General features: G+C 38.0%; 1 protein-coding gene across 9 annotated transcripts; it reads left to right on the top strand.

The window, feature by feature from the left end:
* The first annotated feature begins 4,480 nt into the window (after positions 1 to 4,480).
* LOC18443837 (inactive poly [ADP-ribose] polymerase RCD1) lies at positions 4,481 to 24,159 on the top strand. 9 transcript variants are annotated; one of them, XR_966984.3, is made up of 8 exons: positions 4,481 to 4,643; positions 7,006 to 8,311; positions 8,723 to 8,964; positions 9,152 to 9,261; positions 9,828 to 10,016; positions 10,111 to 10,206; positions 23,091 to 23,325; positions 23,758 to 24,159. XR_966984.3 is itself a non-coding variant. In XM_088860996.1 (7 exons), the coding sequence occupies exons 2-7, from the start codon at positions 7,140 to 7,142 to the stop codon at positions 23,764 to 23,766; spliced, it is 1,818 nt and encodes a 605-aa protein (XP_088717122.1). In that variant the 5' UTR covers positions 4,481 to 4,643; positions 7,006 to 7,139; the 3' UTR covers positions 23,767 to 24,159. The 9 variants fall into 9 exon arrangements, 3 of the variants coding, with proteins under 3 accessions (XP_088717122.1, XP_088717123.1, XP_088717121.1); XR_016051382.1 differs by having other exon boundaries at positions 9,530 to 10,016; XR_016051380.1 differs by having other exon boundaries at positions 9,500 to 10,016.
* Positions 24,160 to 24,586: the final 427 nt, after the last annotated feature.

Genomic DNA, 24,586 nt, shown 5'->3' with positions numbered 1-24,586 from the left:
ATACATATAATTTATTATAATAAAACTTCAGAGAGAGGTAATATAGAGCTGGCAAGGTATGACCCACTATATGAAGAATATTTGATCTGGGAACAACAAAAAGAAGAAGAAACACAATATCTATAACAACATCTTGATCTCTTCGAAATTAAGGGATACATAGAGAAACTTGGAGGTAGCAATAAAAGTTAAAGATCAGTGGGAGAATCAAATTTGTGACATGCAAAATCGAAGACCAATATATTCTTCATCAATTATGTGCTCTTCTAACATCGTCAAACAATTGTAAAAGCAATGAATCAAGAAAGCCCAAGTACCACACTACATGGTTTTGAAGTATTAAATATATCACACATTATATGGTAAGGTCAAATAAAGAAAGATGATTCAGATACTTTTTATATGGGGTATATGGACATTAAGTGATACGTGCTAACAAATTTGAAAGAGCCTATTTATGAATGCCATGTGTTATGGTACCTGATTGTGCTAAGAGTACGAACTACTTAAGGTAGTGATACATATAGATATGTGATTTGATCAAGCGCTTTGAGTCCTAAATATGAAACATGAGAGATGAGTATGACTCATTCAAATATGTAAGTACAGAGGGAGTATTCTGATGGAACGCGGTCTTAGTGACCATCCTCCCGATAATGTCTAGTAATATGATGTGTTGCATGTGACGATGATCTCTTCATAAAGTTTCTATATTTGCCAAAAAATAAATTTTTTGTCAAGAATTTGATAACCATTATTTAGTCATGGTTTATTTTAGATAAAATTGTAATATGGACTTTATGACTTGTTTTTGTAACTATAAACATGACTTGGTAGGTGAATACGGTAAAATAAATTTTGAAGACTAAACATATATTATAATATTAAATTTGATATTTTGAGCATGTTAGATCCACTAATTCTTTATGAAAAATTATTTTATACTGTCATACTATTATCTAACCATTGCTTGTGTGTACCAAGTCAATTTTTTTTTGAAAGGGAGAAAACCATTATGCCTTCAAGGTATTTATAAAATTGAGAGAAAAACTGTCATGCATAGGTTTTTAAATATCCATATGCCTTGACTCATGTTTGTAGTTATTTAGAATCCTCAATTAGCTAAGACCTTGAACCATACATAATGTTATAGGAAAACTATATTGTTAGGCTTCCTTAACACATGTTATATTGATTAGATAACTTGGTTGACTAGTGTAGTTGAACCGTTGTGGCTTATAAAGGTTTTGCATATTGTGAAACTAATGGGCATTGAATTACTTATTGCATGAGACTTGCTATGCTACCACATGATATAGACATAAGAACATTGAGAATATATATATTGCATGTGTAATAATTGAGTGGGAGCTGCTACAGTCCCATGTTTTTTTTAACTGCTTAGATATTCGTATATACAGATGCAAGCTATCTCAAAGATTCAGATGATGTGAAGTCTACATCTGGATACGTGTTCATGCTTGGAGGAAAATTACTTATTGGAAATCAAATAAACAGGATGTAGTGGCATTGTCCATCCTAAAGGCAGAATACGTGACGTGCTATTTGGCGGTCAAGGAGGCCGTGTGAATTAAAAAATTTATTAATCGTCTTGACTTTCAATTCATGCGTTGTGAGATAGTGAGGATTTTCTGCTACAACACGCCAGTGATATGCATGTAAAATGGAGCCACGATTCCATAATAACTCCAAGCATATCAAACTAAATATTCCAGTGGGAGAACCTAATGTTTGACAGGCCAGTTAGAACAAACAGACTATAGTGTTGTTCACCTATGGAACCCAGATGTGTGGCGCTGGTTGTATGGCTACAGAAAGAAGTAGCTTGTTTGAAGAACTATTTTAAGCCAATGAAGATACGATCCCATGCGATGAGGATACGTGATGATTTTCTGTGTCAACAGGTTCATGATTCGCGATACGATATGAAAGATAGACTACGACCATTTTCGGGTTGAGATCCGAGCAGCAAAGAGAAAGAGGCGTTGACTCTATGAGTTCTTTTGTGAAAGGATTGATGGCGGTCATGATTAATGGATTGAGATAGATTGTTATTATGAGAGACAGATGGGGATGAGAGAAAGTGAGGAAGAGAGAATGCAAGGCCTTCAAAGGCCAAGTGGGAAATGTTGGGTTTATATGGCCATATGAGAGCTTGTATGAGCATTTTATATTTTAGAATATAAACTTAGTGGGAGTGTGGTCCTTTTAAGGACCATATTAAGCAAATGTAATTTGCTGATACTCGGACTAAGCTCGACGATCTAGGCCATCCAAGGTCTGGAAAATCTAAGATACCTGAGCATAGGGATCTACCGAGAATGGTTTAGTGGGTTATCCCTTGATGAGGTCGGAGTATGCCCAGATGAGAACCAAAGGACTGTGTGGCCCTTGTATGTGATGAATAGCCTTTAGAGGCAGGACTAAAACCTCACATGACATGTACATAGATAGCCGTTTTGAGATTAACAAATGAGGGTGAAGCAGTACATGTGCGAGAAATTACCCTTATGCACCATAGAGTCATGGTTGTATCATGGTCTGGAGGACTATAATTTTTGTCTCTAGGGGAGAACCTGAAATTTATAAATTGAGATTGCATCACTTAGTCTATTGGCTGACTTTGGTGGTCCAATCATGAGCCCCCGCAGTGGACTGTGGGTCATGGGAACTGCTGGGTCAGTTTGAGAAAGCTAGGCGGATCGTGATTCGAAGTTAAAGGTGGAGTGCTCTTATATATTTCTCTATTGCATACTTAAGTAATATTGTGTGTCTTTGAGAGTATGATCTACCTACAAAATTTCAGTATGAGGTCCTAAGGGAATTGAGAGTTATGATTGCAGGGTGTCAGTTTTGACCATACAAAATCCAAAAACTGTCCATTGAGTTCCGTAATTTTTCCCACCTATGATATAATTTTATTTCTTGTTGAATTTTTACTGTCTCATAAAATTGAGTATACTTTTATTAGTATTAGAGCAAGGTTGATATTTGAAGTCATTAGATGTTTTTTCCCTTTATTGAGTCGGAATCAAGCTTGGAAACGTGATGTAAGAAAGCTATTAATCTTTATGGTCAAGTAATACACCTCGGTTAAGAATTATTGAAATATTCAAAACTCCGAGAAAGGAACTTTACAGAATGAGTATTATGTGCTATTTTGGAACAGTTATATGAATACAATAATGACGTATTCTCTTCTCTCTCTTTAAGAATTCTCTCCCCCTACCCTAAAATTTAGCTCTTTTTGGAAAGGGCTTGGATTACCAAAGGGAGGCATGCCCCAATTTTATCTATCTCCAAGTTGCACCATGTTTTGGTGCCACGCATCACCTTTGTTCTTTATGGGTGGCAAAGGGGTGGAACCCCTTGCTAGCAGATCTCTCCCTCTTCATATTCATCTCTCATATATTTAAAATCAAGCTAAGAGGCTTGATCAATATTAAGCCATTGAGTAGATTTTGCCATAGTAGGGAAATCAACATACCGATCATAGATCCTGAGCAGCATCGGAAGGAAGAGACTCGGCGTGGGGTGTACTAAGCCCGACTGAAGTAAGCTCTAGCAATTTTACCTTTTTAAATATCTACTTCGCTTCCCATAAAGCAATAAAATCTAGTTTTGTTTCTTGAATAAAAAATTGTATTTGAAGATGTAGCAATTGAGAACCGATTTTATTTTTATTTTATTTATTTCAAGAGTGGTTCGATTATAATTGGATATTGTAAGTGATCTTGCCGGTGAAGGGGTAAAGGATTTTTTTTATATCTACATCGTGTTTTTTCATAAAGTACTTTCACGTGACACATCCAAGCTACACAATTTCACATCAAATGGTTATAAGGGATTGTGACTGCCTTGCATAAAAGATAAATGATCTTAGTGTATACAATCCCAAAATTTAAAGCTTAAAAAATAGTATCGAGTAGATCTATAAATACTTGAAAATCTTGAAAATTAATGATCCAAAAAAAAAATTACAATTCAAAGCTTGAAATCCAATTTTCTCATGACTATACATCTTAAGTTCGAGATGATCGATTTGACAATTTTGGAGCATCAAAACAACATTCTCTAGTAAATTTTTGATGTGCGGGTTTGTTTGATTGTTAGGCCCATCCTTATATAAACTTTTTCCTCAGATAAATTTCAAAATTTTGATAGTTAGAAAGGGGAATTGAAATGTTTGGTGGACGGTGGAGATCAACCGAAATCCTAATCGAATATCCGAACGATGCTTGATCACCACCGACCATCCTATCCCCTCCCTCCCATGGGTGTTTTGAGTTATTTTGAACTCTTACTTGGACTGACACGAGCGACACCCACATGCGTAGCGTACCCACGAGCTTGAGTGGGCCTACCGACTTGGGAGTCGGGACTAATTGGCTGTCGCCACGTGTCCGTTGATGTTACTTTGTACTCAAGGAACAAAGGCGACCGACTCCCACCCAAAAACAAACAAAAAAAGTAGTATTCTTGGTGCCGAGAAACCAACGGCTCCAAAATTCTTATTAACGGCGTCAACCCCGTTATTTGACGGACGTCAGGCCCTCTCACCCCTCACGCTTATTGCAGGGTTTCTTGCTAATGGTCTTTCTTTGTTTCCCCTATTTTTACAGGTATTTTTTTGGCTTATTATTTCTTAGTTTACTTTGCAAATCATTAGTAAGATGGTTGCTTTTGTTCCCTTCTCATATTTTCTGGTATTTTTCTCCCCTTTTGCCTTTGTTGTTAATGATATAAGAATGATAATTGGTGTTATACTGTGAGATCTCGTTTTCCGGTGATCTATTTGGTATTCTGAAATTTACGCCGCCTTTTGTTGTGCACTGGGGTAGTCGTTTTGTTTGGATCAATTTGGATGCAGAACTCGTTTTTAATTTTCTTTTGTTTCTGATATATGGTTTTTGGTGTAAAAATCTTGGATTTCTCTGTTTTTTATGGATTTGTTTTCTTTATTTTTCATGTTTGGGGAAAACCGAATGAAAAGTTGTGTTTTCTTATGCTTTCATTGCTTTTTATCATAAGTATTTGTTTTTCCTATTTTTGGTGATATTATGTGGTGTGAATTGGATGAATACATATTTTTTATTTTTTCAGTCTTGATCTTAATCTTGATTATTGCAACCTTTTTTTTCCCATTTTTTGGATATTACTTTTTTTTTTTGTTCATTGAAATTGGTTGATTAGTTACATTGACCATTCAGATGAGATCTGGTTCACTTGAGTGCATAATCAAGCAGATCATCTATTTTCTCTACTGAATTTGATGAGGGTTTAGGTGATGCAGTATCCTTCATCTTTTTTGTAATATTAATAATCTGAGGTACTATCTAAGCCTTCGATCTGTTTACTTGGTCTGAATTAGCACCAAATATGTTGTCTGGTTTATGTTATTTACTAGTTGCTTGCAGCTTTTTTTTTATCGCAAATGATCTATTAACTATAGAATTTGTTGGGATAAGGCTCAGATGATGATGATAGTTTGGGTAGTAATATGTTTCCTTAGTTTCTAGATTATTAGTTGGAAAATATGGTAGTATTGGCATTATCTCCTCTGTTCTTTTCCTTTAGAATTTGCCATGCATGTTACAACGATAATAGTAGTTGGCTTTGCAGCAGCAGAAGCAGCAGGAGCGCCAGTAGCAGTAGTATAAAGTTGCCAACTGTTATTGTTACTGCAATTATGAGTGTATTTCTTCCTTTCCTTATCAATTTTCTGAGTAAGTGTATCAGATTACCTGATTGTTAAAGAGCATGGATCTCTTCTTTTTAGTCTTATATGCATTTTTTAACTACTCGGCCGGGCCTAGTTACTCAGACTTGGCTCCTTGCAAAGCCAAACTACCGGTGTAAAACTCAGGCATTTCAAAAAAATAGAAAGGAAAAAAAATAAATTATATAAATTTGTTGGATCAATGTATAAAAAGTCATATACGTAATTTGGATTTTTTTTACAATGATTTGTGAGTTTCCTTGTCATATGCCCTAGTTTTGTACTTTCCTCCCTTTTTTTTCTTTTTTGGATTTTTCTGAAAAGTCGGCAACTGTAAATCCACCTTTTCTAAATCCATGGTTTATATGTATTTTTAGCTTGTTTGGACTTTTGATTAATTATGTTGTTTTTGGTTATGTTTCACTTTTAATAATTTTATATTATTTATAGCAAATTTTTTAATTTTTAGTTTTTTAATGAATTTTTGGGCCCTGACATACTCGGCTACACGTATGCGGCCGAGTTACTTGGCTCGGGCCAGGGCCAGGGCCAGGGCCAGGCCTGAGGCACAAGCAAGTTTAAGAACATGGCTTATATGCTTTGCCTGAAGATGAACTTATACGATAGTAGTTTTACTTGTCTTATGGATACTGGCTGAGCAATTAGTTCTGCTGCTGTTGTTTTTGTCATTGTTGCTGTCGTTGTTAGTTTGACATTATTGTGTTTGTGATTGTAGAAAAATGCTATGTTAATTTTCACCTTTGGTGGCTCTGCGTTTTTAGCAGTCTTATCTGTCTCTAGCTTCTTCCTAGGCAACCTTCTGTTATTTTTCATTTTCCAAATCCTCCGCAACAGATGAAGGAAGATGGATTTATCATAGAATCTACTCTTTGTGGTTATATAGTTCCAGTGTTGTATGTTCTGTGGTTTATTAAATATAAGCCAACCTGAACTGCATTGATGACCTTGCCATAAGTAATCAATTGAGTAGTAAGAATATTATGATTTATCCATTTTTTGGAAAATGTGAAGAGCGTCCATCTTGAGGCCTGCCTGATTCTTTTTGTAACTTCTCTTGAGAAATACAACTTATCTTGAGCAATACAATCTATTTTATCCAAAAAAAAAGAAGAAATATTCTGACTCTTGTGAATCACTGAATATGTGAGTCAGTGTTGCTTGTGATATGAATGTGCTTGTGGACTTACATTGTGGATTTGTATTATTTGCTTCCAGTACAATGCAATTGTGTTCTTGGTTTTCAGGGTGATGCTTCTATCTTGCTCTATATGATGCTCTTCAACAATTGCCAGAAGAGAGGTTTTTTGTTACTGTAAATACATTGTTCTTGTGGAGCCATTTGTTTTTCTGTCTATAGGGATTGGTGGTAAATACAAAAATGGAAGTGAAGAACGGAAGGGCATTGGGTGATTGCAAAAGAGTTCATGATGACTTGAAGAGGAAGAGAGCAGCTCGTTGTGCATCGTATTTTTCGAACATTGCATGTCCGCTGCTATCATATGGTTCCAAGGAACAATTCCCCAACAAACGACTCAAGCAAGAATTGTTGACTACCAATGGCTCTAAGTGTTGCTCTAAGAAGAGCCTGATAAGAAATTATGCAAATTTCTTGAAGAGCGGTTTGCCAGAGCGTTTAATGTTTTATCAGAGTGGAGAATGGATTGATTTTCCAAAAGATATTATTGTTTCAGTTCAAGAGGCTTTCAAAATGAAAAAGTCAGCCACTGAAATTATGGTGCAGGGCTGTCTTCTCTTACTAGATTTTCTGCATATGCAATCAATCAATTTAAAATCCGGTTTACAGTTGCCAATTGCTTGGATTGATGAGGTGAGAAAGTGTTTTTTCCCTGAGATATGCTCTGAAAGTACTCAGCTGTGTGGGTGCTTGAATTCCAATGATAGTGTAGATCAAGTTCATGAAGATGTTGAGCCCAATGGGACTCGTGAAATTAAGCTACAACTTGAGATAGGAATAAGTGGGGCTGACAACTCAAAGACCCAAATGCCAATTCCACGTGAAATCCATGAGAAAGCTGCAATGGATTGCAGTGATCTTAAGCAAGAGTTTCCAACCAGCCTGAAACCATTTGCTGAAGTCGAGGAAGTTATCGCAGAAAATGAACTTGCAGTTGGCTATGGAAGGCCATTGCATTTTGAAATTTGCACTAGTGTTCCAGGCAATCATGATGTTGATGCTGTTCATGAAAGCTTGGTTCGAGTGGATAGTGGTAGTAGTGATTATGATGTGGTGAAGAACTTGTTTCTTGAAGGAATGGGCAAATTCATTGAACCAAGAGACATAGTGGGAATTTATCATCCCAAACCCACATGTATTTCATGGCAGGCTCGGTTGCAATCTTTTGAATACCAAATGGAGGTGACCAAAAAATACCGAGGCAATGCGAATGTGCAGCGTGCTTGGCATGGATCTTCCAAGCAAGGGGTTGAGGGTATTATGTTGCATGGTTTTGGAAATGTTGAGAAGCCGAGGAACGGACTTACTTATGGCCATGGAATTTATCTCAGACCGTCTCGTTATTCTCATATTAGGTATACTAAGATTTAATTTTCATTTTGATAGGCAAAAAAAGTATATGTATAACATACTCCCATGAACAATTTTATATCCACTCTCTGTTCTCAGAAATGGATAGTGGGAGATTAACTAGACTGGGGCTCACAAGGTACATTCAACTGGGTGCAATTATCTCCAATCTCTCGTTGGTGATGGAGGTTTTCTGGAATACTGCTTACCGTGGTCCATTGAAATTTATTATTGGTTTCCCTTTTTAGTGATATGCCTCTAGTTGCATTCATTAAACTTGAAAAAAAATCCTCCAGATAAACATCATGTGGTCTTATCAATACACTTCTTATTAGCATTTAGCAATCCTGGAATTTTCTGTGTTCCTTCGTCTCTACTAACAAACAATATCCTATGGTTTCTTCTCATTTGTGCAGTGCTCGTAGTTGTGATGTTGACGAAAATGGGATGCAACATATGGTGTTGTGTTGTGTAATAATGGGAAACATGGAACAGGTTCAGTCAGGATCTGAGCAGTTCCACCCTGGCAATGAAAATTTTGATAGTGGTGTAGATAATCATGAGAATCCTAAATGTTATATAGTATGGAACACTCATATGAATACACACATATATCCGGAATACGTTGTGAGTTTTAAGGTGCCTCCAAGTGCTCGAGGTGACTCTCTCTCTCTTTCTCACACACTTGTTTTCCATATCGCATTTCTTATTATCATTAAGCACTTCAGATGATTTAGTTTGTAGTTTTGCAATTTAATTGCTTTGATTCTGAACTTTCTAGGGTCTATTTTATGGTTTTTGATGTGCAAGTTCTGAGCTTTTATGTTTGGGGTAATTTTTGGCAGAGTACTTGGCTGGAATAAGAGAAAATGAAAGCAAAGCTGATACTTCAAGAGTTGCAGATTCTACAGTCTTTAACAGCAAATCGCAGCAGGAGCCATTTACTGTTGATTTGGTAAGATTATAGAAGTATCCACTTTTAGCCGATCCCTATTAGTTGGGAAAAGGCTTTGACAATGATGATGATGATAGAAGTATCCATTTTTAACATTGATGATCTCAATGTGGATCCTCATAGTGGGAAGTTTTAATTCCCATTAAAAAAGACAAGTGCAAAATTGTATTTAAGTTTAACGTTATCGTGTTTGAGAAGCTTGATGATAACAAGTTATCAACTATGCACTCTTTTGTAGCTGAAGTTGTCTTCCATTTTTTCAAGCCAGAACCTTCTTCTCAGCTTCACAATTCTACTTTCAAGGATGGTGATTCTTGAAAAATTGATGCTTCCCACTCATGCTCCCTCTCCTGCTCGATGATTCTGACTTCCAAGTTTCCGTTCATTGGCAATGGAGATTTTCATGATTCATTGCTTTACCGTTTATGTCGGCATTATCATAATTATTCAGCAATGTGCAAAATCCTGCGTATTTCCTTCTATTTCTAGTAGTCATCTTCTATTTTCCAATTCTTAAAGTCTCTTTGGCTTATACTTTCTTGTTTCCATCTTGGTAATTTTCATAGGCAAGGAATTCCCAAAACTTGGCATCTCATGTTGAGAAATCCCAAGAGAAATCCCGGGGAATTGCATCAGGAGCTCGAAGAATGCCTCTATCTGCTTGGATGCCATTTCCTGTGTTGTTTGCTGCGGTCTCAAATAAAATATCTCCTTCGGATAAAGATTTAATTGATCGTCACTTTAGTGATTTTAAGGTATGATGGACCCCTATATGGAACCCTAATTTTAGGGCAAGGATTTGACTAATATACATGTTTTCACATTTATCTTGTTGGGTATTTGGGCCAGATGAAAAAGATCAGTAGAGATGATTTCATAAAAAAGTTGAGATGCATAATCGGAGACAAGGTGCTGGTGTCTACATTAAAGAGTCTTCAATACAAGGTAATGTGGCATTTTATGATACACTATGCTGCACTGCATTTAAAGATGACAAATCATATAGCATTGTAGTCCAACTATGATTGAAACTCTTCGGTTCTCTTGACAACCATATTCACTTATTATGATTTTCCAGTGTTAAAAAAATCAACTCGGCCAAGGTACTCCGGACCTGTCTGAGGTGAGTTACTTGGGCGAGTCCGAGTAACTCGTCCGAGTCCAGCTCATTTTTTTTTTTTTACAGAAAATGAAAAAAAACAATGGTTATATGAAATATAAGTACCTCTTTTATCAGCAAAGTAGGAAATGTCGCGCTGGTTAGTGCCCTTTTGTATAAAGGGCCTCTTTATAGGAGGTTTTGAGCTCGATTCTTGGCGGGCGGCTTATTTTTTTTTTGGAATAAACATTGAACATCATTGAAATGATGTGGTAAAAAAAAAGTGACTGGCGGGATTCAAACCCTTGATTGGGGTTGATTGGAGTAAAATTTACTCGTTACAGCTAATCGGTAAACCAATCTAACATATCTGATATGAATATGTGGTGATATTATACTTAAAAGTTTAAAAACATTTTGTACAGCTAACTTACCCAAAACTCGCCTTGCTCATTGGTCGAGGCCGAATTACTTGGCTGAGTCCGAGTTACCTCAGCCGGATTTTAGAACCTCAACCAAATTTAGAACGCTGTGGTTGTCAATAAGCACTCACATTATTTTGAGTTAGGGTAGGGGATTCAGTTTTCTTGGGAACGTCTCTTAGAAGTCTCAAGGCCATTTGCTTGGCTTGTTGGCTTTTGTTATGCTGCTGGGGCAGGAAACCAGAACCCTTTTGTCAAGCTTTGAGATTTTCTAAAGGTTTATAGAGAGATAGATTGTCCTTAGATAGCGGCAAACAATGTAGAAGAGATTTTCAGAAGGGATGGGATTTTATCTCGTCTCAAGGCCATGTGTTGGGCTTGTTGGCTTTTGTTATGCTGCTGGGGCAGGATACAAGAACCCTTTTGCCAAGCTTTGAGATTTTCTTCACGTTTATAGAGAGAGAGATTGTCCTTTGATAGTGGCAAACAATGTAGAAGAGATTTTCAGAAGGGATGGGATTTTATTTCCCATTCCCATGCGTGCTCAAAACATGGCCATTTGGTTCTGTTTACCTCATGTTCCTTTCTATTTCCTTATCATACGTCATATTGTTTTTTTTTTTTTATGAAGTTAACTTGTATTATAATGGTAAAAAATTACATGGTAAGGGTGTTCCGATGTCACCCACAACTGGGGACTCGGCAAAAAATCATTAAAACTATCATGTACATAAAGGGCTTATAGAGATGCCCAAATACAAAGATTTACAATGAGCTTTCGGATAAAAACCGTTGTGCATAAACTCAAGCAGGGAGGTTTAAGTTGTGTGCCACTGGTCCATCTCAAAAAAGAAGGTGGACCCGGCTTGAGTATCATGTATTTGACTTCTAGCTCCCTCTTTCGCCAACCGATCTGCGTAATCGTTGGAAGTCCTCCATGTATGCCTCCATGAGATGTCCATAGCCCTGCATATGGTGGTGTATCTCATGAAAAATTGAAATAAGGTGCCAAGGTGGAGGGCTAGTTCTGCTTGCCTCGGAGATGACATTTTGTGAGTTACCTTCCACTATGAGGTGAAGGCCCCAAGACGGATTGTAGTGTTTTAGGGCAATTAATAGGGCCAAGGCTTCAACATGATGTGAGTCCTTTTGGCTAATGTGCTCTGAAAGTGTGAGGAGGATAATGCCTTTGTGGTCTCTAAAGACCCGTCTTACTCCTGCTAGGAATCTCTCATATCCTATTCCCCATTGAACGAGCATTCAAGCATTCATTCCTGACTCGATCCATTCGATGAAGCAGCAGGGATTGATGAATCGATAAGTCTCTATCGATCTTGGTGGTGGGGTAGTAGGCTCCAAGGCTCATTCGTATCCCTTGAATTGGAGATAATTAGTAGATTGATGGATACTTGTGGTACCAGAGATGGGGGAAGGAATCAATGAATGCAGAGGAAGATTCCCTTGTGGAGGAATGAATGGGTATGGCAGAACAAGCATACTCTAAAGACCCCGCCTGCTCCTGCTGGGCCCGAATTACCTAGGGAGCACCCATCAAAGTTTAACTTGATCATTCCCTCAGGAGAAGGTTGCCAGTTATTTGGCCTTGTATTCAAGTGTGGTCGATGATGAAGGAGATTGTACCGTTGGGAAAGGAAGAAACTCCTTGGAATGCCCGCAAAAACCTTGTGGTTAGAGGCCTAGAGAGTTACCACAGAGATGGTCTTGTGGAAAATTGCCGAAGTTTGGTGTTTAGAGCCAAGAAAGATTCTTGAGTTTCTTTCCAGCCAAACTGTCCAGATAGTTGCAGCTACCGTTGCCTTCCACAAGATTCTCCCGGGCTTAGGCCAGCATGAATCAAGTTCATAAGAGATGAGGGCCTTGACCGAGGGAGGAGTGACCTGGTTGATGCCAAATAATTGCAGGACTCGACTCCAAAGGTAGTAGGAGAAGTCACAGAGGATAAAGAGGTGGAGGCTTGTTTCCTCCTCACATTCACACAAAGCACACCTATTAGGAATGGGGATCCCTCTTTTCTGGAGCTTATCCACTGTGAGTGCTTTGTGGGAGAAGGCTAGCCAATTGAAGGTCTGGACTTTAGGTGGAGCAATGGTGGTCCACACTTTTGATTGTGCCGAGGTTAGAGAACCCGAGAGAGTGGGTAGCAGAGTTAAACTTTTGTAGAAAGAGCTGATCGAGAAACTCCCTGAAGGGGCAAGAGTCCAGACTATAATGAGGCAGGAAGAAAAGAGAGTGTAGCATAGACGAGAGAGCCTGGAAGCGAATGATTTCCTCTTCGGTTAGGTTCCTTCGGAATGAAGGATTCCAAACTCTTTGTCCTCCGGTTCAAACCAGCTCCTCAACGATTGAGGAGTCAACATTACGTGCTAGAGAGAAGAGTGTGGGTAACACCTCACACAGGGGTGAGGGTCCTAACCACAGATTTGACCAAAATTTAACTCTCGAACTGTCTCTTGGGTGAAACCTTATAGACCTTCGGAATGAAGTGAATGCAGATGAGAAAGATTTCTAGGCACCTAAAGCTTTATGCCTCTGAATCCTATCTGGCAGGCATGCACCCTCAGGGATTCGTTATTTATGCTTTAGAACTTGTGCCCAAAGAGCATCAGGCTGTTTGGCTAGGCGCCACCACCATTTCCCGAGGAGGGCCATGTTGTGCTTTCGTAGGTCTTTGATACCTAGCCCATCGTGGATTCTAGGTCGACACACTGTGTCCCAAGATACAAGGTTATACTTCTTCTTTTCAGCCTGGCCAGACCATAAAAAGTTTCTCATGAGTTGGTTCAGACGGTTGGGCACCTGGGCAGGGATATGGAAGATACACATGAGGTAGACAGGGAAGTTTGCTAAGGTAGCTTTGATCAAAGTTGATCTCCTTGCCATTGAAAGGAATCTACCCTGCCACCCTGCCAGGCGCCTGTCTACCTTATCTATAACTAGAGCTCTGACTTCTGCTGTTGTCAAGCCAACACCCAACATTCTGGACTTTTGCAAGTTGACATTGAATCCAGTTGCAAATTGGAAGCAGTGGAGGAACATTTTAAGGATGTTGACTGCACTATGAGAGTCCTCCATGGACACCAAGGTGTCATTCGCATATTGCAGGTGAGACATCGAAGGGCCATGTCGGCTGGTTTTGAAGCCAGTAAGGAGACCGGTTTAGTATAATCTGGAGATGGAGCGACTGAAGACTTCAACCGCTATAGCGAAGAGGAAGGGGGAGAGGGGGTTTCCTTGACGGAGACCCCTCGAAGATGGGAAAAAACGTTTAGGTGATCCATTAATGAGAATGGAGAAATGTGGATGAGAGTAGCAATCTCGCATCCACTTTCTCCATTTCTCCTCGAAGCCCATTCTGGCCATGGTCTCATCCAAAATTGACCAGTCCACATGGTCATAGGCCTTCTCCCAGTCGATTTTGAAGATAAGACCTGGTTCCTTGGTTAGGTGTCTCGAGTGAATCACTCATGGGCCACTAAAGCCCCATCAAGAATTTGTCTTCCTCTGATAAAGCCAGATTGTGGGGAAATGACTGTGGGGAGAACGTGTTGAAGCCTAGAGGCTAACACTTTGGCCAGGATCTTGTATGAGGAATTGAGAAGATTGATGGGGGCGGAAATCTCTAATTTCCTCGGCTCCTTCTATTTTGGGGACTAGAGCTAAGAGCGTGGCATTCGAAGCTTTGTGGAGAGTACCCCTGTGGAAGAACTCTTCAAAGAAGAGAAGGAAGTCGGCATGAATGATTTCCTAGAAATCCTTTAGGGGGGCAATCGGAAAGCCATCAGTTCCAGGGGCCTTGTCTTTGGCTAGAGCATTGAGAGCTTGAAGAATTTCTTCTTCTGACAAAGGTTGCTCTAGTTGGTTTGCAGTGAGGGTTAAGAAATCAAGGGAGGTCATTCTCGGTCTCAGGCTAGAGGGAGCAGAGTATAGAGCCTGGTAGAACTGTAAGATGGCCTGCTCTATTTCACCAGGTTGGGTAAGGTAGGTGTTGTTTACTTTGATCATCGAGATAGTATTGTCTCTTCTCCGACAATTGGTTATCCGATGGAAATTGGCAGTATTGTGGTCCCCTGCTTTCAACCAGGAGACTCGAGCTCTCTGGAACCAGTAGATCTCTTCTTTCTTGAGGGTTGAAAGATAATCCAGTTTATATTTAGATTTGAGCTCCAGCTCAGAGGTATCCAGAGGTCGAGTTTCCTCGAGAGTATCCAGGGTCTTGATGGTTTCAAGCAGAGAAGAGAGAAGTTGCTTGGGGTGGAGTGGCTCCAAGTTTTGAGGGCTGATTTAAGGAGTTGGAGTTTGGTCTGTAGAATGTAGCTAGCTCTGTTGGACACCTTGGAGGCAAAAGAACTCCACCAGGATTTGACAAGTGAATGAAGGGATGCTTCTTGCAGCCAGTGGAGTTCAAAGTGGAAGGGTCTGGGGCCCCTCGTGATTGCATTGGTATCAAGCAGAATTGGGCAGTGGTCTAATGTAGGTTTAGGTAGGGCCAAAGAAAGAGTTCTCGGGAATTTTGCCTCCCAATCAATTGAAAGAAGGAATTTGTCTAGTTTGGAAAGAGTAGGGTTGGTGGAGTGATTGGACCAACGAACAACATTGAAATCACCTCCCACACACCAAATGGGATGTGGAAGGGAAGAGACATGGTCCAGTTCTTCCTTAAAACTGTTCTCGAGGGTGCGAGAGTTTGGCCCATAGACCGCAGTGAATTTCCAAGGGGTCCCATTTGAGATATTGGAGAGAAGGATAGTAACCGAAAGCTCTCCTAGGAAATCAGAGTTTAGGGTGAGATCAGAGGGGTCCCAGACCACCCATGTACCTCCTCAGGCCCCATTTACCAATAGCGAGATCCATTGGCATGGTCTTCTTCCCCATAGCACACGTCATATTGTTATCTCTGTACTAATAATAGTTAAACAAATTATAATTGTGTCAAGTTCATGGATACGAGAATTCATGTCTGATTAGAATTTGAAATATCTTACTCACCTGCCTATATTTTGCTGCGCACACGCACACTCACACGCACGCACACACTGTACAAGGTGGTCACAATTGCTTAAAACCATCCGATATGAAATTTGATAGTTTGAGCGGGTCACAAAGTTTGAAAAAATTTCTTTTGAACTTTGCGCTTGGTCAATGGAATAAATGCAACTACCCAATTTCACATCCAAAGGTCAATATTAATTGTGACCCCTTTGTACAAACGAAAGGTAAATGGTCTCATTAGATACTTTTCTTATATATAAATAAAAAAAGGGGTAAACACGTGTCGCAAGAATAGAAAGAAACCCTATATCTAGAAAGAATGTTGGGCAAGTGGCCTTTAAAATAAAGAGTGTATGGGGTATTGTAGGGTAAATGGAATCCCTTTTCTTAGGAAAAAATAAAGAGTGTAGGGGGTACTGTAGGGCAAGTGGATTCCCTTTTTTTAGGAATTAGAAGATATTTTAATTTTTCTCTATTTCCTTGAACTCCACCTTGCCTATTTTTTGTTCCTAAAATTAGTTCTATCCGTACCATCTACGTTGACTACTCTCTCCCCCTCATCCACTTGGGGGAACTCTTTCCAAATGTTTCCTATTTCTATGGGAAATCTCATCTTCTCCCAAAATTAGTGTGTGCAAGTCCTCCCGGAATGTCTTTCCTTACTTTTTTTTGTTCAACCTCCATGATGCTACTAGATCTTGCCTTTTTAGGTTTTCATAATTAAATGTCATCTTCATTGGGTACTCTCTTTCTCTATCTCTCATCCACATGGGGGTAGTCTCTCCTAAAATTTTCTATTTATATGGGAAAATCTCATCTCCTCCATATGTGTGTGTGTGCGTATATAGGGGTTGTATACTATGAGACCATTTATTTTTGTTACAAGGAGGTCACAATCACTTATAGTCATTGGATTTGAAATCAAATAGATGAACGTGTCACAATAGTCGAAAAATTGTATTTTGGACTGTTTCGAAACAATGACACATCTTCAACAACTTGATTTCAAATCTAACGGTCAATGTTGATTGTGACCTTCCTATATCAAAGGTAAGTAGTCTTATTGTGTGTGTGTGTGATCGATAGTTAAGGGATAGACACTTGTCGTAAGAATAAAAATGGACCTTATCCTTAGGAGAGGATGTTGGCAAGTGACCGACCTTTAAAATAAAGAGTTAGGGTATGCTTTAGGGTAAGTGGATTCCCCTTCTCTTAGGAAATAAAAGATATCTTAAAATTTCTCTTTTTTTTGGGATTCCATCTTGGCGATTTTTTGTTCCTAAAATTAGTCCATCCTTACCATCCATGTGGACAAATCTCTCCCCCTCAACCATGTGGGGGGGAACCTCTCCTAATGTTTCCTATTTGTATGGGAAGTTTCATCTTCTCCTGAAATTACTGTGTGCAAGTCCTCCCCCAATGTCTTCCCTTATTTATTTATTATTTTTGTTCAAAGCTGTTTGATGCTCTACTAGATCTTGCCTTCTTTTGGTTTTTGAAATTAAATTTGTCATCTATATTGGGTATGCTCTCTCTCTCTGTCATCCACATGGGGTTAGTCTCTCCTAAAATTTCCTAAATATATAGGAAATTCCATTATCATCATCATCAAAGCCTTTTTTCAACTATTTGGGGTTGACTATTATGATTCATAGAAAGTTTTAGCAAAGGTTTATGTTGGCTGCCTACCTAATTAATACAACCCACCTCTTTTACTCGAGCTTGGATGGGTTAAGGGAAAGTTTAAGGTCCTCACCCTTCTTAGACCTATAATAAATATCTTTCAGAGAAACTTTTTAAACTAGAATTCAAAATATTAAAAAATTCCAATAACCTATCTTGAAATACTTATCAATACAATTACTGTCATAAGTGACTTTAAGCAACACGAATACAAATAAACTTATTTCAAACAAAAACTACAATATATATATATATATATATATATATATATATATATATATATATATATATATATATATATATATATATATATATATATATATATATATAGAGAGAGAGAGAGAGAGAGAGAGAGAGAGAGTGTTTTAGGAAGTATTGCAAGTTGTGCTTTAGGAAGTAATGCAATTTGAATTAACTATCGTATTTTATATTTTAGAGAGATAGAAAAAGTACCCCACTTGGATGAGGTGAGAGAGGGAGAGAGTATTCCACACTTTCATGCTTTAAAAATAATTTATGACTATTTAGATTTTCTTTTAAAATTTTAAAATATTTCGAAACTTTGTAAATATTCCATGGACTTTTCTAAGAAAAATACGTAATTGGGAAACATCTTTTGTTCCTTTGTTTTTTATTACTCAAATAACTTCATATTTACTGTCAATTTTTTATGCCTTTGAAAATTATTTTCAACTAATTTATAGATTTCTCAAATACTAGAAATTTTCAAGATATATTTTTTGAAATATACATGCTCTGTTTGATAGCAAAATTGTATTTTCAACAAAAAACCGTTTTTATTACAAATATAGGAAACCAAGTTTTTTTGATGTTTTGATTTTTTGAATACCTTGTAGCTTTAAGTAAAAAATTTTCGTGGCTTGTTTATCCAATGCTTGAAATTCGAAATTTTTAAAGTGTTCCGAATGGAATATGTCGTATCTACTACAAAATTAGAAAATCAATTGATCTCTTATATTTGCAAATTTTTAAGTTTTATGATGCTTTAAACTTTCATTTATGAGACATTTTCCTTTTATAAGAGCTTTAAAAATTTAAAATAAGGTATCCGAAAAAGTTAAGTTGGGTACTTGAGAAATATAGAAAGGTACATGTCTATATAGAAAGAGAGCCTAGATTGGGAGCTGTCTCTATCGTTTCAAATATTCCTGTATGGGATTGAGATTGACTGACGTCTTCCTTTTTGGTGCTTAGAAATGCAAACTAGAATCATAGATGCAAATAAGTCCATACTACATGCTTTCAAATTCATTGAAGAACCTATGTCCTGTTCGAAAAGAACTAAGTTCTGTAGACCCAATATCCAGAGAGGGAGAGCAATATACATCTAATATCTTCTCATGATGGACCCAAACCGTCCTAATTTTTTTTATAAGTTCATTGATAAATTACTTCAGACTAATTTTTCATATTTCTATTGTTAATAATTTGTTAGTGTATCAAAAATTTCGTTAGTGTATCAAAATTTTTGTTTGTATGTATGCTCCTAAGATTGTTTTTGGCTATTTTTCTAAGGAAAAAGTTTATATAGAGCCGAGGCCTTAAACAATCAAATTAGAGTCCACCTCAAAACTTTCACTAGAAGAGGTTGTTTCGATACCCAAATATCCTCAAATTGATCATCTCGACATCGAGATGCATGAACATGAGAAAAAAATGGATTTCAAGTTTTGGAAATAGTGCATCTTGCAATGCATTTTTGGACCGTCAATTTTCAATATTTCAAGTTTTGATAGATCTGTTCGATCTACACTATTTTTGAACCTTTAAAATATATTATTGGAGATGAAATTTTTTTTTAAGACTATCACAAAGATTTCCAGTATTAAAACCGTATTTCTCGACACTATTTGAGGGTGGGCTCTACTTTGATTGTTTAGAGTCTCTGCTCTTTACAAACCACACCCTTTTTCTAATTATGACCTTTGAATATTTATAAAAAGTATGCCATTATTTCTTCAAAGATAGGATATTGATTTTAAGAATTTGATTATATTTATTCAAAAACTATTTATGGATAATTTTTCAGTTTTAAAATTCGAATTTTAGGTTTGCGAAAGAATTTATGATTTCTTTTCAACAACATTGTACCGGATCTATTTCTTTTAATTATAAATTTTCATAAATTAATTTTTTTATTTTTATTTTTTTAAAAATCCCATTTTATTTACAAAATTTTGTGCTTTTAAATAGCTTATGACTACTGTTTTAGAAATTTTATTTCATAAGCTGATGATCTATATTACTATTGATTGTACATTTTCCCTTGGATTGATTTTTGAGATGCTAACAAAAAAATTGATTTGAGATAGTCATGGTGCCCCATCCCTTTTGTCTTTTACATTTTTGTATTTAAATTTTTTTATATGATGCTTAATAATTTTTATCACATGTGCAAAGCACGGGCTCTCTAGTAGTACATATAATTTCTGACTTTTTAAAAATAAAATTAACTTAAAGGAACATGTGGTCCATATATGACCCGTGTCTGGCAATATAAGTGCGCCTTACAATGTGGACATGGGTCTTACAAAAAGTGACACGCGGCTTGTTTGCCCAATCTGTGGACTCATATGCCCACATTGCAGACGTGCTATGTTTGTGAATAAAAAAGAAAGAAAATTTTTGGGCATGCATGTCAGTATAGTTTTCCGGTGTCTGTATGCTTTTCTTGTGTGACAATGCACATGTAGGCATGGGACGCGTGTCATTGTTATATAACACAATCCTTGTCATTCTCCTTGATGAATTGGGTAGTTGTTGGAAAGGTTAGTGGAACTTATTACTACTTTGGTATCATTTATTTGTATCATTAGGGTTCTATCAATTGCCTTTTGGTCCCAAGTGCCTCAGACACCCAAAATCTCCAATCACACATATTCAAAGAAGTCCTATGTGGGCTGCCTTGGCTATGAGGTTCAAAATAGTCGGTTCTAGGGGCCCTCACATGTTGGCCCGACACCTCCTGGTACTGGCCAGCAGGCTTTAAGCAGGGCCTTGTGTTGAGGTGGGTTTGAGGCACGCGTTAAGGCCCGCAAGCTGGCCCAGGCGAGGCCCGGTAGCTCGAAATATTTTCAGGCTTGTTCAGTACTAGCATTGGCTGGCCCTGGGCACCACCTGAAAGTATTCAATTATGTATTACACATGTTAAGAAAATTTTTCCCATATATATGTAAGGCCCTACCATTGGGCCGGGCTCGTGTCACGCTATCTATCATGAATTGGGCTGGACCCAAAACTAATTTTTTAGCCCTGGGCCTACCTTGCATAGTTTCAACTTGGGCTCTGGCTAGGGCTGGTCCAGCCAAGATCCAGCCCAGTGACCTCATTTAGGATATCCGTGAATTTGAGATATTTAAATCGAGTGTTTCCAGGATTGGATTGGCCATTGAATCGGTGGGGGATCTGATCCAATCAAAGCTGCTTCAATTGCAGTCGAACCGGTTTCACTAGATTTTGAAAGTATTAAGAAAAAGATGAATAATAGTTTAAAAATATATAACATATTAGGAAGAAGTTGCTCACTTTTTTTGGATGGTTGAACTGGTTGAAACCAGCCCGTCAGACTGGTCAAACCGTTGGTTTTGATTAGTTTTTAACCAAATCTGGCTTTTATTTTGGACTAAGCTAGCTAAGAGCCGGTCCAATCTTGATAACTATAATTTGAAGCAATATGATCTAGGAAGGTATTCAGTGTTCAGAAAATGCTAGGCGGCTGGCCTGGTGCCCAGTGCTAGGCGGGTGCCTAGAACTTCATGTGCCATGAGGTGAAAATTGCGTATGTCCCGTTAATTTCGTATTTTTTTGCATTTATATATATTCTAACTAGTTGTGTTACATGCAAATTTATATGCATGAATTTTGAAAAACATGTTAAAAACTTTAAATGATTGAAAATTTTGTGAAAAAGGTAAAAAACATAAACAAGTCCATGGTGTATTAACCTCCGGCTATCCAATCCAAATTGAGTATGGCATAATCCATACTGACACATGAACAACTAAACAAGATGAAATACAAAAGACAAGTATAACTTATGGATGAAATTCCAACAATGAAGAGTAAGGTTATGAATGTTTATTGAAGTCTAGGATTCTTTATTTTTTCCTATTCACAGAGATCTCAAAATCAATAGATTTGGGGGTTTACATTCCAATTTGTTTTTACTTTTGGAATTTAGAATGCCCCCAAAGCCTTTTATGAAAAAATCGTGGGTAAAAAATGTCTCAAAAAAGGGTCCCGTGCCTGGGTGCCCGCCAGGACTGAGCGATGGGCGCCAACTTCACCCAGGTATTGGTGCCCAGGGAGGGCCACCTAGCCCTGGGCGTGCACCCTGAGGCCCACCTAGGCACTGGGCAGACCCTTTTTTGAAACAATGATGTAAAGCAATATTAGCTTGGAGTGATATACATGTTACATGCCAATTAGATTTTTCTCTTGCCCTCTGGAGGATGAAAGAACTGGTGTTTCCAACAAGCTGTTTCATCTATAGACGTAAACTTGTTTAAATTATCAATTGATTAGTTCACATTGAGGTTGAATCTTCTTTTTGAATAAGTTGACTACACAATGAGTTTGACAATAAGTGTTTCTTAAACTTGCTTACCATGGGAACTGGTCAAATTATAAGTGAAGATTATTTGGTCTATACATATTCTAATTGCTTCCTTGCATGTATTTGAAATGATTTTTGGTTGCTTGCAACCTCACTCTCTCTCTCTCTCTCTTGAAATGATTCTTGGTTGCTTGCAGCCTCTCTCTCTCTCTTGAAATGATTCTTGGTTGCTTGCAACCTCTCTCTCTCTCTCTCTCTCTCTCTCTCTCTCAGGTGCTTGCGCGTGCGCACACACACACACAAACACTCCACACATGCATACAAGTGCAGTCTTCTGTCGAAATTTTGATTGTTTACTGACCTTTCTGCCTGAATTTGAAGTTTTACATTTCTGCCTGAATTTGAAGTTTTACTGGCTTCCTCTTCCTCTCTCTTTCTCTCTCCCCCTTTCCGTCTAAAATCTGATTGTTTACTTGCTTTTTCTACCTGAATGTGAAGATCGGTGTCTTCCATCTAAATTCTGATGGTTTTCTTCTCTCTCCCCCCCCCACACAAACTTCTTTCTTCCATCTAAAATTTCATTGTTTACTTGCTTTTCGACCCGAATTTGAAGTCTTACGGGCTTCCATTTCTGCCTGAATCTTGAGTCTTCCATCTATATTCTAATTGCTTGCTCTCTCAGTCTCTCTTTCTCTCCCCTGCCCCCCCCCCCCCCCCCCCCCACACCTTTCTTCCGTCTAAATTTCATTGTTTACTTGCTTTTCTGCCTGAGTTTAAAGTCTTACAGGCTTCCATTTCTGCCTGAATCTCTTGAGTCTTCCGTCTATATTCTAATTGCTTGCTCTCTCTCTCTCTCTCTTATGTGCACAAAGCCTCTACACATACATATTAGTGCGCACAGTTTTTCCATCTATATTCTAACAGAATTTGAGGTCTTACTGGATTCCATGTCCAATCTCTCTGTCTCTCTCTCTCTCTCTCTTCCACACACTCCTAGGTGAATTCTGATTGATTATCTTCTCTCTTCCTGTACTTGCAGTCACATTGGGTTCCGAATCCAAATGGAAAAATACATGGTGTAAATGACTTCAAGCAGATCTCTGACACAGCTTAATGTTGCCTCTATTGGTGAATACATCTCAGCCTTTCCTCTTCCATGTTTTCTGCAAAATCAGGGATACCCATTGTTAGCATTCGTATAAGAAGATAGAACGCTTTAGCATTTGGATAAAACAGCCATATCAAGCCGATTCTGAAATCCTGGTTATTATGGGGTAGGTTTTCTGTCATCGTCATTTTTTCTCGTCAGAAATAGGCATGCTTGCTTGCGGCCCCATCTGAAATTTGTCGACTCGAACATGAGGATATGTGGGTTTCAAGAATGGAATTGATTACTGAAATGGATCTTTTTTGGTCTTTCTCCATTTGCAATTGCTTCGCTCTCTCTCTAAGATGATTTTTGTGGATTGCTCTCTCTCTCTCTCTCTCGCTCTCCCCCTCTCTCTGATTTGTTTAGATCATCTGTGTTATTTTTTGTCTCTGTAGTGATCTGTCTCTGATTTGTTTAGATCATCTGTGTGCTATTTAGTTGCTACGTGAGAGCATACAATGTGATTTTTTGGTGCCTCTGTAGTTCTCTCCCTGTGATCGCTCGTGTGCAATTTTTGTTTTTATGCTTGTCTGGCGTTTTTGCATTGTATCCACAGAAAAGCTAGGTGGATCCATACGTCCAAGCGACCCATGGTAGGCTCTTCCTAGTCCAAGTCCCACCAAACTGCGGATACTTTTTCGGAAAACCATATGGTGGTGCAGTGCAGTTTGGACATAGGAAGCTTGATGGTACATCGACCATTATGGTGGTGCAGTGCAGTTTGGAAATAGAAAACTTCATGGTACATAAACCATTTATTCTTTGAAAAACTACGGTTGGTGTGAACCATCTCCCATCTGAAATGTCTCACATGGAGAGGCCGGTAGAAACATGTCATTTTGTTGTTTACAGGTTCATGTAACTTGGTTTTTGGATTGCACATATGATTGTGCAGTGTATGCAACATCCTGATATTCGAGAGTTCGAAAGTGGTTATAAGTGTTCTTGTCTCACAAAAGATTACACTATACGCAGCAGAAGATCGAAGAGAATTATCTCCATCTGAAATTTTACCATTCGAAATAGTAAAAAAAGATTTAGTCTCACTGATGGTAAGACCTTTAATAGAGCAGAATGACAGTTTAGGATTTATGTAGTCAATGTCAATTAATTGAAAAAAAAACTATGATGATGATGGTGAAATGAATATCATCAAGAAGCAAAATATACTTTTTGAGTTCTATTTTACTAGGTTCTAACAGTCTGAAAGGAAATGAACATTCTATTTGTTTTTAAGATATCCTTTTTAGGCAACATTTAGATTGTATGGTTCATTTTTTACTTCAATTTTTGATGTTAAGTTGAGAAGGTTGTCTTTAAAATTGGGGGTTCTAAAAATACTCCTGCTTTACTATAATGCAACAATATAGAGTTACACATCTATC

Source organism: Amborella trichopoda, chromosome 3 (genome assembly GCF_054954075.1).
Source record: "Amborella trichopoda isolate Santa Cruz 75 chromosome 3, AtrichopodaSantaCruz75HAP2 v2.0, whole genome shotgun sequence".
Lineage (NCBI taxonomy): Eukaryota > Viridiplantae > Streptophyta > Magnoliopsida > Amborellales > Amborellaceae > Amborella > Amborella trichopoda.
This window is presented reverse-complemented; position numbering and strand designations above follow the sequence as displayed.